The sequence below is a fragment of the Poecile atricapillus genome, chromosome 20 (genome assembly GCF_030490865.1).
Source record: "Poecile atricapillus isolate bPoeAtr1 chromosome 20, bPoeAtr1.hap1, whole genome shotgun sequence".
Classification (NCBI taxonomy): Eukaryota; Metazoa; Chordata; class Aves; order Passeriformes; family Paridae; genus Poecile; species Poecile atricapillus.
In genome coordinates, this window is record NC_081268.1 from 10,220,035 (window position 1) to 10,234,211 (window position 14,177).

Consider the following 14,177-nt stretch of genomic DNA (forward strand, 5'->3'; position numbering starts at 1 on the left):
CTTTGGAAAGTGCTTTGGGAAGGAAAGCTGTCGGGTAACCTCTGCCTTACCTCTGGTGGTGCTCATTCGGGTTTGTGCCACCATGAATCTTGCTCCTGTTTGTGCCAGAGCTGAGCTCTGCAGCAGGGTCAGACATCCTCTGCCCTGGACAGATGAGCCTGGTGCTCTGTAACAACATTGGGAGAGTGAGGGGAATTACCTGATTACAGGTAATGGGATCATGCTTAAACAATACGGGCAATAATCAGGCTGTGCTCGGCTAATTGATCCAGAATACCAATTAATCCACAGAAGTGGCTCAAAGGTGCCCCAGAAAGGCTGGGCTAATGGTGCCACTACACAAATGGGATCCAACTCTTTCTGTGTCTGCCAAATGCACATTAAAGTTCACCCTACGGGAGGGGAAAGTCCTTGAATTGAAAATGGTTTGGGGCTGGGCAGCTATTTTGGAAAATGTCTTGTGCCTGCTGTGTTGTGCTCTGCCCTGGGCGTCACCTTCTGACATGAAACAGGAGCTTTGTCTGACCCAATGGCTCTGCTTTTATTTTCTTCAATATTCTTGAATATACTTCTCTCCTAGGGACAGCAGCTTCACTCTAAACCAGCTTAACTGAACACAAAAATATTGGGGAACCTTGGTTTACTTTGTCCAGCCTGGGAATGGGGCCTCACCAGAGGACAAAGGAGATCTCTGCCAAGTAAAAAGGAAATTTACCCCTTTCTGTTGTGCAAGGACAAAGCACAATGGCTTTAAACTGAGGGAGGATACATTTAGTTAGATTTTGGGCAGGAATTGTTCCCTGGCAGGGTGGGCAGGCCCTGGCACAGGGTGCCCAGAGCAGCTGGGGCTGCCCCTGGATCCCTGGCAGTGCCCAAGGCCAGGCTGGACAGGGCTGGGAGCAGCTCTGGGATGGTGGGAGGGGTCCCTGCCATGGCTGGGGTAGGATGGGATGGGCTTCAAGATCTCTCCCACCCCAAACCAGTCTAAAATTTCTGGCATTTGATCTCTGTCTCTCCCCATCACATGTCCTGGTCAAATCCATGTGGGTGCCAAATGCCAGAAATATTTGATTTTCTGTGAAATGAGTGAGCTAACCTGGCTCAGCAGGGAGCAGAGCCTGGGGGAGGTACCTGAGAGGAGAGCTCAGCAATTTCCTGCAGCTCCAGACTGAGCACTGCAGTTCAGCTCAGGTGACAGGCAATAACTTCCTAAGCTCTTTTAACTTCATTACTTTGATCCATTTGACCATTCTAAGGCCAAAAGCATAATTCCCAAGAGACCTTTTGCTATATTGAAACTGATCTCTTTTATGAGAACAGTCACTAAAGACCCAGCTTGGCTATTACATTGTTTTTATTGCATTAAAATAAATCAACAATGGATTAATACTCAGCATTTGTCAAAATGCTGCAGCAGGACTGGATGCTCAGATCAGACATCCTCTAAGAGACCTGGAATGTCTCATGGTGCTGCTCTTCAGTGTCATTGAGGGTTCAGAGTGCAGAAGAATGGTGCTGTGAGCTGATGTGCTGCTGTAATTCACTGGGCTTTTAATCAGGTTAAGGCTGTAAGGGAGGTGTGTCTCAAACACCCGGCCTGGGAAAGTCTCACTGCCCTAAGGAGATGCAAAACCAAGGACAAAGCCTTGAGCAGGTGTTTGGGTGCTGTTTCTGTGTGCCCAAACTGCTGCTATCCTGCAGGATAGGCATGGCAAAAGTAAAAAAGACAAAAAAAAAAAAAAAAAAAAAAAGAAGAAAAAAATAGTTTATGATGTCCCATTAGTGCTTTGGGGTCAGCATCTCCTCTCAGCCTGCTCAGAGGCAATCAGACTGTGCTGTGTGCCTTTCCTGAGGAGAGAATTGTGGAATCCCAGACTGGTTTGGGCTGGAAAGGACCTTAAATCCCATCCAGAGCCACCCCTGCCATGGCAGGGACACCTCCCACTGTCCCAGGCTGCTCCAGCCCTGTCCAGCCTGGCCTTGGGCACTGCCAGGGATCCAGGGGAATCCACAACACACGGATAACCCAGGGTACTCTGATGGCCACTGTTCTCTAATTGCTGTTTCCTCCCTGGGAAGGGTGACAGGGGAGGCTCTGCCAGCCCTAAAGGAGATGTTCTGTACAGGATGTTTCTGTACAGGAGGGATCACAAAGCAGGATCCCTCTCCTGGATTAACCCTGGATGTCTCCCTAACCAGCCCCAGGGCAGTTTCTGCAGGTTTAGAGTGCTCAAGACAGGTGAAAATCTGAAGTGAAATAAAACAAGAGCTTCTCACTCTCCCACCTTTTCCCTGCTGCTCTCCTCCTGGAGAGGAGCTGGTTTATGGAGCAGCTCTTACCCAAACCATGCTGCCTTAGCTTCAGCCACAGTTTAGCACTGGCAAAGGCACAAGGTGAGCTGTTTCCAGCCAGCTTGGCCCTGCTGAAAGATGGGCACAGGAACAAGTGGCTGTGCACAGAGACTGTTCTGTGCTCTGCAGCCCTGGTGAGCCAGCCAGGGGCTGTGCCAGCTCCTGCTCACGTGGGGTTTGTCACTGCCTGCCCTAGAAATCCTCTGTGCTTCCAGAGCTCTTACAGCCCAGCAATCCCTGCAGGCTGCTCCCTTTGCATGTTCAGACCCTGCATTTGGTGGGGAAGGGGCAGAGAGGGAGGTTTAGGAAAGAGATCAGCCACACAAGTTTGTTACCCAAAATGTGCAAAATGCCAAGCACATCAAGCTCTGCACAGAGGCAGAGACACAGCCCTTGTAAGGCTCTGGGTGCTGCCAGGACTGTGATATTTTGGCAGTGCTGAGCTGAGCGCTGTGCTGGGGTTCTGTGCTGTGCTGGGAGGACACTGTGGATGGGCATGGATGGTTCTGTGCAGTGAGCAGTGAGCAGGAGCAGCCCATGGCGGTGGGTCAGTGCTGGTTTAACACACTGTCCTTTCCCAGCTGGAAGGGGCAATTTTCCAGGGATGTGGAGTCCTGAGTGCACCTGCCTGGAAAGGAGAAGGCAAGGGAGCTGCAGGGTGGCAAAGTCACCAGCAGAGACCACGCTGGGGATGTTGCTGCTGCTCTGGCTCAGATTTGGGCTCCAACAGGAGCTCTGGGATGTGAGCAGAGGAGGGGTGGTGTACCTAAAATACCCTGCCAGGAGGAGAAACCTTTCTTGGGCCTCAAGTTGGAAAAGGATTTGCTAATGTGCCAGTCTGCCTCTTTGTTGGGCTCCTAACTGGAGTTTTCTGCTGCAGAGGGTGTTGGGGACAGCAGCACCTCGGCTGGGCCCTGGGGAAGAGGGGCTGCAGTGTTCCCACTGCTGGAAAGTGCTGTGGTTTGTGTCTGCCCTATATGGCAGGCTGTGCTAATCCCAGAAATCTGCCCCCAGCATTGCTCCAAAATAGCCCAAACCCTCCTTCCTGCAATCCTCTTACCATCTGGGAAGAGAGATAATTTCTCCCAGCCTGATTTAGTTTGTTTAGTTCCAGAGGCAGCCTCAACCTTGTGGATTTTCTGTGTGCATATGTTACCCTTTTGCCTGGAATAACTGTCTAAGCACGTGTTTGGATTTGAATATCCGACCAAAGGCAGACCCTAGTGCTGGCAGACTGAAATTTGTGATGGAGAACGGTGTTAAATTTTAAAAGAAAGTCATTAACTCCCAGGCCAGCCAGCTGAATGGGCAGTTTGCTGGAGACTCCAACAAAACTGCGGGTTAAGGTCAGTCCTGGGGCTGGAATGTGAGGAGGGAAGTTAGAAAGAGTTGATTCTGTGCTGTTGGGAGCCAGGAGAGAGCAGGGCTGTTGCAGGACCACCATCTCTTCCCAGCTTACAATTTAATTTGTACCTTCCCAGACTGGATCTGTGCTCCCTTGGGACATTCATATACTGGTTTGGATCTTGGTTTGTGCCACAATCAGAGGCTCTTGGCAGTGGGATCACAGGCTGGACGCTGCTGGAGAGGATCCTGTCCCTGCGTGGGAGCCATGGAGCAGCAGCTGGGAGAGCCGGGGCTCACGCGTGAGTGCTCCGCTGCTTCCCCCCGGCTTTGCCGCACTGTTCATTCCCCTGGGGGAGGATGGCTGGATGGATGATGGCTCTGTGGGTCGTGGGAGCCAGATCCTGGCGGCTGGAGGAGATGGGGGTCTGTATCTCCCCCGTGCCTCTTGTGGGGGGCTGGAGATGCCCAGAGTCTCTGGGATGCACTTGGTGTGTGGGGTGGGAAGGGCCACGGCTGCAGCTGGGGCTCCTGCCAGGGGTGAGTCCCTCTGAACCAGGGTCTGTCTCCTGCTGTGACACCCAGTCGGGTCAATTGCCATCGTTCCTCTCTCTGTGCTCACAGGGAGGGGCAAGGTGGAGACAAACCCCCCTGGCAGGTAAAACAGGGGGTCCAGCAGAGCCTGGGGTGCCCCCGGTGTCCCTCTCTCATCTCCTGTTTCCCCTGGCAGGGACAGGGCAGCGTGTCCCGGTGCTGGAGCACCTGCCAGCAGTGACCAGGGGGCCACACCGGGCTGGACAATCGGGGGGCCGGGGGCGAGCCCCGGGGTGCAGGAGGAGGATCAGCCGCGCCCGGGTGAAAGGGAAAGGTGAGCCGGGGGTGCGGGAGGGGCTCGGGGCCAGCGGGGCTCAGCCCTGGCCAGGGCAGTGTGGAGGGGGTGTGTGTCCAGCAGATCTTGTTCTTTATCATCCCCGAGAGTTCTGGGACAGCCCAGCCTTTGGAGAGGGGCTTTAACCCCCCAAAAACCTTCTCCATCATTCCTCCACAGCCGGCGGAGCTGCTGCTCAGCTCTGGTGCCTCCCGGTGAGGCGGGGTGGGCAGGGCACTGTCTCCACCCTGGCACTGTCCCCATCCCGGCACTGTCCCCATGGCACTGTCCCCACCAGGGCACTGTCTCCACCCTGGCACTGTCCCCATCCCGGCACTGTCCCCATCCTGGCACTGTCCCCGTCCTGGCACTGTCCCCATGGCACTGTCCCCATCCTGGCACTGTCCCCATCCTGGCACTGTCCCCACCATGGCACTGTCCCCATGGCACTGTCCCCGTCCTGGCACTGTCCCCATGGCACTGTCCCCATGGCACTGTCCCCATGGCACTGTCCCCGTCCTGGCACTGTCCCCATGGCACTGTCCCCACCATGGCACTGTCCCCACCATGGCACTGTCCCCACCATGGCACTGTCCCCATCCCGGCACTGTCCCCATCCTGCACTGTCCCCATCCCGGCACTGTCCCCATGGCACTGTCCCCATCCCGGCACTGTCCCCATCCCGGCACTGTCCCCATCCTGGCACTGTCCCCATCATGGCACTGTCCCCATCCCGGCACTGTCCCCATCCTGGCACTGTCCCCATCCCGGCACTGTCCCCATGGCACTGTCCCCATGGCACTGTCCCCATGGCACTGTCCCCATGGCACTGTCCCCATGGCACTGTCCCCGCCCTTCCCGTGGCCGCAGGTGCGGTTCCCGGGGCCGATGGGAGCCGCTCCATTCAAACTGCGGCGGTTGTTCGGTGTCCCATGGAAACCCCGCTCCCCGCGGCTGGACAGGCTCCAATTACCGCAGGACTAATTGATGCCATGGATGCCGGCACTGTGCGCAGGGTCTCGCTCTGTTCCCGTCGGGCCGGTCCCTTCCCCGGAGCTCCCTTCTGCCTCCGCACGTTCGGTAAGCCCGGGGATCCTGCCCGGCCCGGCTGCCCTGGGGAGCGCCCGGAGAGCTGAGCCTGCAAGGAATCGGGGCAGGGCAGCTGAGCCTGGAAGGAATCGGGGCAGGGCAGCAGCTCCTGGAAGGAATCAGAAGCAGGCAGCAGCTCCTGGAAGGAATCAGAAGCAGGCAGCAGCTCCTGGAAGGAATCAGAAGCAGGCAGCAGTTCTGCCGCAGAGCGCCCTGAGCCCCGGCTCAGCCATGGGGTGGGAATCGCTCTCCAGGTGCCCCATGCCCGGCTCCTTCTGCCCCCGGGATGGACACGAGCTGGGGCAGGGCTGTGCCTCCTCTAGGGCAGAACCCAGATTTTCTTTTTGCTCCCTGGGGATCTTTCTGTGGCTGCCTCAGGTGGGCAGCGTGGGTTTGAGGGGCTCTGCGGGTTTGGCTGAGAGCCCCGGGTGAATTTGGATGTCTGGTGGGTGTCCTGGCCGCTGGTGGTGTGTGATGGCTGGGCAGCAGTGAGATGTTAACCCAGGAGCTGCATGTGGGTTCCCCCTCTACCCTTTTTCTGCATTTATTTTAATTTCTATTAACCTTTATTTAACAGAGAGAACCTGGACAAGATGTGTCGGGGCCTCTCTGCTGGGTTTGTTTCCCTCAGTTCTTGTTGGGGATGTATCAGGAGAGAAATCCAGGGGAAAATATTTCTCTGACCCTCTGCACTTGGGTTGAGATGGGGATGCAGCCCCTGGCATCTCCTAAGGCAGGACAGTCCCCAGACTGGCATCTCCCCAAATCACCCAGCACAAAGATTTCCCTTCTCCTTCCCCTCTCCCCTCATTCCCTGTCTCCTCGTGCTTGGCTGCACCAGGGCAGTTTCCTCTCGTGCTGAAACATCTCCTGTGGCTGACAGCAGAGCAGGCAGTGGGTTTGCACAGCCTCAGAGATCTGCAGATAGCAGAGGGGTTCCCACCTTGTGCCCAAAGCCTGGAGTGGGAGGATGAACCCAGGGGACAGCATTCTCTGTTTCAAACCAGTGCCAGAGCTGTCCTGACTCATCCCACCCTGCTCCTGTCTTTACTCTCTCACCTTGCACTGGTACAAATGCACACAGACACCATTTCCCCATTTCCATGTGCCCACACACATGTCAGCTGCTCAGAGGTTGGACTTTAATTTATTTTTTTTTGAGTGAAAAATGTGTTCTCTGAATTGTTTCAGGTTAAACAATCCCATCAGATATCGCCTCCCAGGCAAGCCCGAGCCCTTGGGCGTGTCTTTGGCAAAGTGAGATGTTGGGTTTTAACTTGAAAGGTGTTTATATGTCTGTACATTGTGTTTACTCGCCTGTAAATGATGTTTACTCACTTGTTTGTGGTGTTTTGTAAACTGGGGAAGAAGTGAAAATGGGATCTTTTGCTTTGGACTAAGGGGAGCATTGTAGCAGTGATGGTTTCAGCCCTTGGATTCTCCAGGGGTGTTGGGAAATGTTTCGTTTTGGGTTGATCCAGAACAGTTAAATGATGAGAGACCCTTCATTGCCATCAAAATGTGCACATCCCACTGAGGCTGGCAGGCCCAGCTCCCAGGGAACCTTTTGGGGGGACATTCAGAGGGGAGGCAGCTCACCCTGCACCCCTTAACCATCACACCCAGCCCCTGACAAACACCACGGGCTGAGCCTCCACGTCAGGCTGAGCCTTGTGGGGGGATTTTTGGGCTGATGCAGAGCTGCCAGTGCATGGAAAAGCGAGGGAATGGGTGTGAGCAGGCTGGCAGAGCACTGGTGCTGCCCTGGGTCCCGTGGGCACACCTTGGCTCTGCCAAGCTCTCCCTCCTGCACAGTTTCCAGTGCTGATCTCCAGCCTGAGCCTCTGTGAGCTGGGATGGCTCTCCTCAGCTCCCTGCCTGCCTGGGAAGGCAGGATGTGTCTGTCCTTGCAGCTCTGGGATGGGTGAGTCCCTCAGCCTGTCCTCTCCTGTCCTCTCCTGTCCTCTCCTGTCCTCTCCTGTCCCCAGGCCAGCTGAAGCTGTCCATCGAGGTGCGGGGCCGGACGCTGCTGCTGCACGGTGAGTGTGTCCCTGGGGCACCCCAAACTCTGGGCTGCTGGTGGGGACAGCACCTCTCTGCTCTTCCTTGAATCCCTTCAGAGCTTCGTGGCTGCTGTTGGGAACAGCTCTGGTTAAGAGACCAAACTGAAATTTCCAGAGACCTTCATTTCAGGGTGAACACTGTGTTGGCACCCCTGGGTAGAATTTACCTGTGACTGCCCTGGCAGTGCCCTGTCACATCCCTGTCACATCCCTGGCACATCCCTGGCACATCCCTTGTCCCTGCAGTGTCAGGATATGGCTGCTGCTCTTTAACTGGATGATACATTTGTCTGCAGGGAAGGGAAAGCGAGGCTGGGGGAAGTCAGGCAGAGGGAATGCAATTTACCACGAGGATGCTGAACTGCATCCTCAGCCTCCCCCCCAGCCTGTATTTATAGCACAGGTGTGTTAAAGGGAAAGTACAGCCAACCCTTGCCCCTGTCTGAGGGTGCCCAGCGGGTTCTGCCCCACCAGGAGGGATCACCCTGTGAGGCAGAGCAGTGTGGGGGTAGGGGGATCCCTTCCCTGATGTTTTGGGATGTGACCATTTCGTTTCCTTTCCAGTCCTGGAAGCAAAAGGTCTGATGGGAACAGAGTGTCGTGCGTGTGACTCCTATGTGAAGGTGGGTTTTCCTTGGGCTTTGCTCGGGGAGCTTTGTGCTTTTTTGGGGAGAATTTTGTGGTTGGCTCCTCCAAGCTTTCTCTGCACTGTTTGTCCCTTCCCCTTTTTCCTCCATCCTGCTCTGGAAGAGCATCCCCAGCATGCAGGGAGCTGAACAGCTCACGGGTTTTGTTGGCAGCGCCTGCAGGAAGTAGAAAAGGGGAGGACAGGACCCTGCTGAGGGCTGTGTCAACCTTTCATTGCCAGAACATGGCAGAGGGTGCCCAAAGCCTGCTGGGGATGTTTGCTGGTGGCTCTGCTGCTGGGATGTGCACAGTGCAGGGAGCAGCTCCCCGCAGAGGGGTGAGACTCAGACTCCAGCTCCTCGATTCTTCTGCTCTTTTCCCTCCCTCCCTCCCCTGCCCCAAGCAGTTTTGTAATGCAATTACCTGGCAGGCAGAAGGGTGAAGTGATCCCAGCCACCCCCTGGCTGGGCTCAGCAGGATCTGTGGGCTTCACCATCCCTACAAGTGCCTGTGCTCTGGGCATGTTAACACGCTTTGTTTTCCTCCCAAAGGTGTCCATTGTGCCAGATGCTGACTGGAAGTGCAGGCAAAAGACGAAGACTGTGCCAGACAGCAAAAATCCCGTGTTCCACGAGCACTTTGTGTTGTGAGTATGGCAGAGGCAGCTCTGGGCCATCCCTCAGCACCTCACACAGAGCACTGGGGACCCCGTGCTGCTGTCCCAGGGCTCCCTCCCCACGCCAAGACCCCGTGTTTGCTTTTGCTTTGTGATCTCTAATAAACACTCAGCACGCCTGAGCAGCTCTGCTGCTGAGATGAGGAGTGACAGACATTATTCTGCTGGTTTTTGTAGCTGAAGTGCCCTGAACTTTTGGGCAGAGCTGTGCAGAGCTGTCAGCACACACAGCATGGCAGTGCTGCTCCTCCATGCTCAGACTTTCTTGCTGGGCAGGAGTTGGACAAACACACTCCTTTTCTTATACCTGACACCTGCAGTAGAGTGAATGAGGAAGGTAAAAGGGTTTCCTACAGCTCCAGCATGTCTCTGCATGGGAAAGGAGCTGCATGGCTTAGTGTTTGGGTAGAGTTTGTCCCTGCTGGTGACAGAGGCTGGACCAGCCCTCTGACCTGTGCAGCGTTTGATTTGGCACAGGGTGGTGGTTTCAGAGCATGTGGCTTGTTCTGTGAATTTACCTTTGGTGTTGGATGTGAGATTGTTTCCCCCCCAAAACTGCCCAGGAGAGGTCACATCCCCTTGCAGGTGTCTGCCAGGAATGAGCAGATTGCTCTTTGGGGAGGTGCTGCAGTGCTCTGTACAGAGACTGGAGGAGAAGACCTGGCTGTGAGGAGGCTGAGGAGTCTGTGGCTGCGAGGGCAGCCCTTGCTGAGTGCTCCTGGGGAGGCTGATGGGCTGTGCCCTCTTCTTGTTGCAGCCCAGTGCAAGATGAGGATGAGCAGAAGCGTCTCCTGGTCACAGTCTGGAACAGAGAGAGGAATTCCAGGTAAGGGGCTGCCAGCTGGCATAGGATCCTTTTCAGATGGGGCTGTTGTGGCAGAGACTCTGTCCCCTGCTCTGGTCACCCCACATGAGCTCCTCCAGGGCCCCGGGTCCCAAGGGCTGGCCCTGACCTCAGCTCTGCTCTGCTCCAGGGCCAGGGATGTCCCAGCTGGGGTCACACCCATGGGCAGCCAGTGCTGGTGAGCACCATGGGCAGGAAACCCTGCCCTTGGCACTCTGTTGCCATCACTGCTGCTTGGGAGCCATCAGCTGGGCCAGCATTTAAAGCCCTGCAGCCGCTCTGCTGGCCAAAGGCAGGCTGGAGTGGGCTGTGACCTCCCTTCACTCTGGGGACAGTGCAGTGAGGGGCACCAAGGGGCCTGGCACCTTGCAGGCTGTGCTGCCAGCCCAGGCAAGTGCCAGCTGCCTCCTTGGCCGAGCTCCTGCCAGCTGCAGGTGGCCAGGGTGCTTCAGCCCAGCTCCTCCTTGCCCTGCTGCAGCTGAGCCTCATGCTTACACTGCTCAAACCACGGAGCAGGGGCACCACCTGGGCACTGCCTGGGCAGGGATGGCTGGGGGCTCCCTGGAAAGGGGTGCCAGGGGGGATCTGGTGCTTCTGCCAGTCCCTGAACTGTGCTTGTCCTGCAGGCAGAGTGAACTGATCGGCTGCATGAGCTTCGGTGTGAAGTCCCTCCTGTCCCTGGACAAGGTACCTCTGTGTCCCAGGGCAGGGTGTGGGGCTGGGGTGTGTCTCTCTGGGCTCTCTGGATCTGTGGGTGGATTAAAACAAGCTTTTCCCCCTGTGGGAGGAGGTGCCTGGGGAGTTCCGTGCTCCCATTCCCAGTATGGATGGCCAGTGTGGGACTGGTTGTTGGAGATGGGTGGGGAGGCTGTCAGAGGAGGGATCCTGGCACAGGGGATGTCACTCCCTTCTTCAGAGGCACACAGTGGCAGTGGCTGGGGTGCACAGAGGTGTCCCCAGCACCTTCTGCCTGCCAAGTTTGCAGGGGGGGCACAGGACATGGGGCCAGCCTGCCATGGGTCACATCTGACACGCGGCTGTGATGTGATCTGACACACTCAGCCTGATCTCCAGCAGTGCTGATGGGCAGAGAGGGCAGACACAGAGGATTTTTGGCTGCTCCTGCAGGGATTCTGAGCCAGAAGCCGTGTCCCTGCTGCGGCAGGTTTGGTCACGGTGCTGCTGCCGCAGCCTGGCTGAGGATCGTTAATACAGCTGGCTCTGCCTCCCTCAGGCACTGAAATGCTTGGAGGGAAGTGTTAATAAATCCCCTGAGCTCACAGAATATCCTGAATATCCCACAGGGAGCACTCAGTCCCACTCCTGCACAGACAATCCCACCCTGAGAGCGTTGTCCAAATGCTCCTTGTTTTTTTTAGATTTACACACGTGAGGTGTGGATGTTTTCCTCATAGCAGGAGACTGAAAAGGAGCTGTTGGTGGCAGTGCCCTGAGAGGTGGAGGAGAGGCCAATTTGGACAAGTGAGGTGCAGCTTTTTTAACAGCGTGGTGCTCCCAGGACCTCAGCAAGGCTGAGACGAGGTCCTGTCCCCTGGCTGGACATCTCTAAAAACCTGCAGTCTTGTTGCTTCACCGTTGCTTGTTCCCTCCTTGCAGGGAGGGTGGAATTTTAGCTGTTGCTGAGAGAAGGAGTCAGTGTGTGAGCAGCTCTGTGTAAGCAGGGCAGCTCCTGCCCTGGAGGGGTGGAATGGGTGAGCTCTGGCCCTGCATGCACAGCTCCTTCCCTCCCCACAGGAGATCAGCGGCTGGTATTACCTCCTCGGGGAGGACCTGGGCAGGACCAAGCACCTGAAGGTGGCCATGAGGAGGCTGAAGCAGAGCACAGGTGTGTTCCACCATGGGAATATCCCAGGGGATGCTCCTGTGTCAGAGCCTCTGTGGCCCCAGCCCCACTGCCCCTGTGGGCACTGCTCGGCCCTGTGGTGCATCCCAAAAACTTTTGGGGTGGAGATCGTGGCTGGTTCAGCAGTCCCTGCTCTCCCCTTCACTTCTGGGGCTCTGTGGGGACACTGCAGCCACGTCTGTCCCTCTTGCTTGGCTTTGTCCTCACACTGCCTCCTGCCTCTCAGACTCGGGGCTCATTGCTGTGGCTCTTTGTCCCTGGGGTCTGTGCTGGATGTTTGGGAGCTTCTCCTCCTGCCCTGGCCCTGCAGGGCTGCCAGGGTGTGGAGGAGCAGGCCCAGGGTGGGGCAGCAGGTGATGTCCCAGGTGTGCAGCCACCCTGCCTGTCGGGGATGTGTCCGTGCCTCATGAGCACTGTGGGATTGCCAGATGTGCCGTCACACTCCTGGGGCCTTTTCCCTTTTTAAAACTTCTTTTAAAAATTGTTTCAGAAGTCAAGGCAGGAGGTGAAAGCGCAGCCCAGGAGAGGCAGGAGGCTGTGACCCTGCAGCAGCTGAAGGTGGGTGTGACAGGGCAGTGAGCTGGGAAGATGTGGGTGCCTGCATGAGAGGTTTCCAGCCCAGCCAAGGGACAGTGTTTCAGTGAGGCTGAGGTGAGGGGGCTCTGTCACCTTCCTGTCACACCTTGGCTGCCACAGGCAATTTGTTACCCCAGTCAAGCCCCAGCTGGTGGAGGGGGATGATTTGGGTGCTAACCCCCATTGCCTCAGGGACCTCCTGATTTTCCAGTGAATTCCCACTCAAGACACAGCACAGCCCTGCCTGTGATGGTGGAGCTGGGGCTGGCAGGCTCCTGCCCCACAGCATCGGCTCCTTGGACACGTCTGCTCCTCTCCTCCTCCCAGGACCGAGCGCTGTGGGAAGGGAAAGGCCCATGGTGGAGCCTGGTGATTTATAGGAGAGGCGAGGATGGGAAATGGGAACACAAACACATGGTTTGCATCGGAAACGGGGCTCGGGCGGCCCCGTGATTTATCTGTGCTGGATTCCGCCCTGTGCTTCCCTCAGCTGCATTTGCAGTTATTTGTTTTACAGCACAGGGCTCAGCAAGACAAACAAAGCCAGCGCCCCTCTCCTCCCTTCCTCTCCGCCAGTCGCCACTGACTTGAAAGGTGGTGGCTGGGGAGGAAGGCTGCTCCTCCTTCCAGCTCCAGCCTGGCAGCCTGGGACAATGCTCTGATGGTTCTGCCACTGTGGCTCTCCTGGGAGTGCTCCTCAGCTCCCTCCCTGGCCCTGCCACCCCAGCCACTGTGCAAAGGAACCTGGATTTTGGGCTCCCTCCAGCCTTCCCTCCTTCTTCATCCCCCTGTAGGCGTGTGGAAGGTGTTTTCTTCTCCCGTCTCCAAGGGGTTGTGCCCAACTCTGGCAGCTGGGCCTTGCTGGGTATCCTGCTGCTGGCAACGCAAGAGTTCCCCTTGGCCTTTAATTCCCAAATTCCACCATGGATGCAGCTCAGCTGACCTCGGTGCTTCCCCCTCGGTGACTTTACAAACACAAAGCTTGGGGACGTGCATATCCTCTGGGTCTGTGCTTTCAAAAACAAACTGATTTTTCTTTTTTGTTGATTTTTTTTGTTGGTTTTTTTTGGTTGTTTTTTTGCTTCTGCAAACCCAAACTTCTGATTTTTTTTCATAAGCGTGGAGCTGTGTCTTTCATGGAGCGAGGCTCTCACAGCCAGTGCCTGTGAAACGCCGCTCAAACATCCTCCAAGTGTTTGTGAGAACGTCGCAATAACAAAGTGCTCCAAGAATGCCACGGGAACAAAAGCCACATCAACAGAGCTGGGACTAGGGAATACTAAAGAGTTGACAGGAATTTTAATATAAAACTCTCTCCCTTCCTCGTCAGCGAGGGTTTTCAGGAAGCCTCTGGCTTATCGTAAAGCGGCATACAGCGCTCACAGGGGCCGGGGAGGTGAAAGGTGGCTTCCTGCCATTCTTCTCGGGAGCTGGGTTCCCATGGGCGGTCATGCCAGTTTGACTGGGGCTCCTTCCACGCTCGTGAGCTGCGAGGAGTCCGGGAGCGCTGCGGGAACCGCGGGGTTTTCATGGGCTGGCGGCGACCGGGGGCTGCCAGGCATGAACCGCTTCAATGGACTCTGCAAGGTGTGCTCGGAGAGGAGGTACAGGCAGGTCTGTATCTCCCCTGGTGAGAGCCAGAGCGTGGCTGCGAGCCCTGGGAAGAGCTCGGAGTGTCTGGGGGATCTCTTGCCATGGCTGGGCTCTGTGGGTGTTGTTTGTGAGGCATCGATTCGGTATCGGTACAATCTGTAGATGATAGTGAGGAGAGAAGGAAAGCATCTTCACGTGGGTGCCTGTGGCTGCTCTCTGCCTCTTGCTGCAGTGCAGAAATGGACAGAGAGGGGGTGCTTTTTAAATCTATAGAAATTATT

The 14,177-nt window shown here is 56.3% G+C and overlaps 1 protein-coding gene across 8 annotated transcripts in view; it reads left to right on the forward strand.

The window, feature by feature from the left end:
• The first annotated feature begins 3,609 nt into the window (after positions 1 to 3,609).
• The window catches only part of RGS3 (regulator of G protein signaling 3), a 58,672-nt gene continuing 48,104 nt past the window's right edge, over positions 3,610 to 14,177 (forward strand). The window contains exons 1-11 of one of the 8 annotated variants that reach the window (XM_058853947.1): positions 3,610 to 3,698; positions 3,834 to 3,998; positions 4,427 to 4,564; positions 5,435 to 5,644; positions 7,642 to 7,692; positions 8,281 to 8,339; positions 8,895 to 8,989; positions 9,777 to 9,845; positions 10,490 to 10,550; positions 11,619 to 11,709; positions 12,218 to 12,285. In XM_058853947.1, coding sequence (XP_058709930.1) covers positions 3,965 to 3,998; positions 4,427 to 4,564; positions 5,435 to 5,644; positions 7,642 to 7,692; positions 8,281 to 8,339; positions 8,895 to 8,989; positions 9,777 to 9,845; positions 10,490 to 10,550; positions 11,619 to 11,709; positions 12,218 to 12,285 — 876 coding nt within the window. In that variant the 5' untranslated portion in view covers positions 3,610 to 3,698; positions 3,834 to 3,964. The other 7 variants (XM_058853946.1, XM_058853948.1, XM_058853949.1 and 4 more) reach the window with 7 other exon arrangements.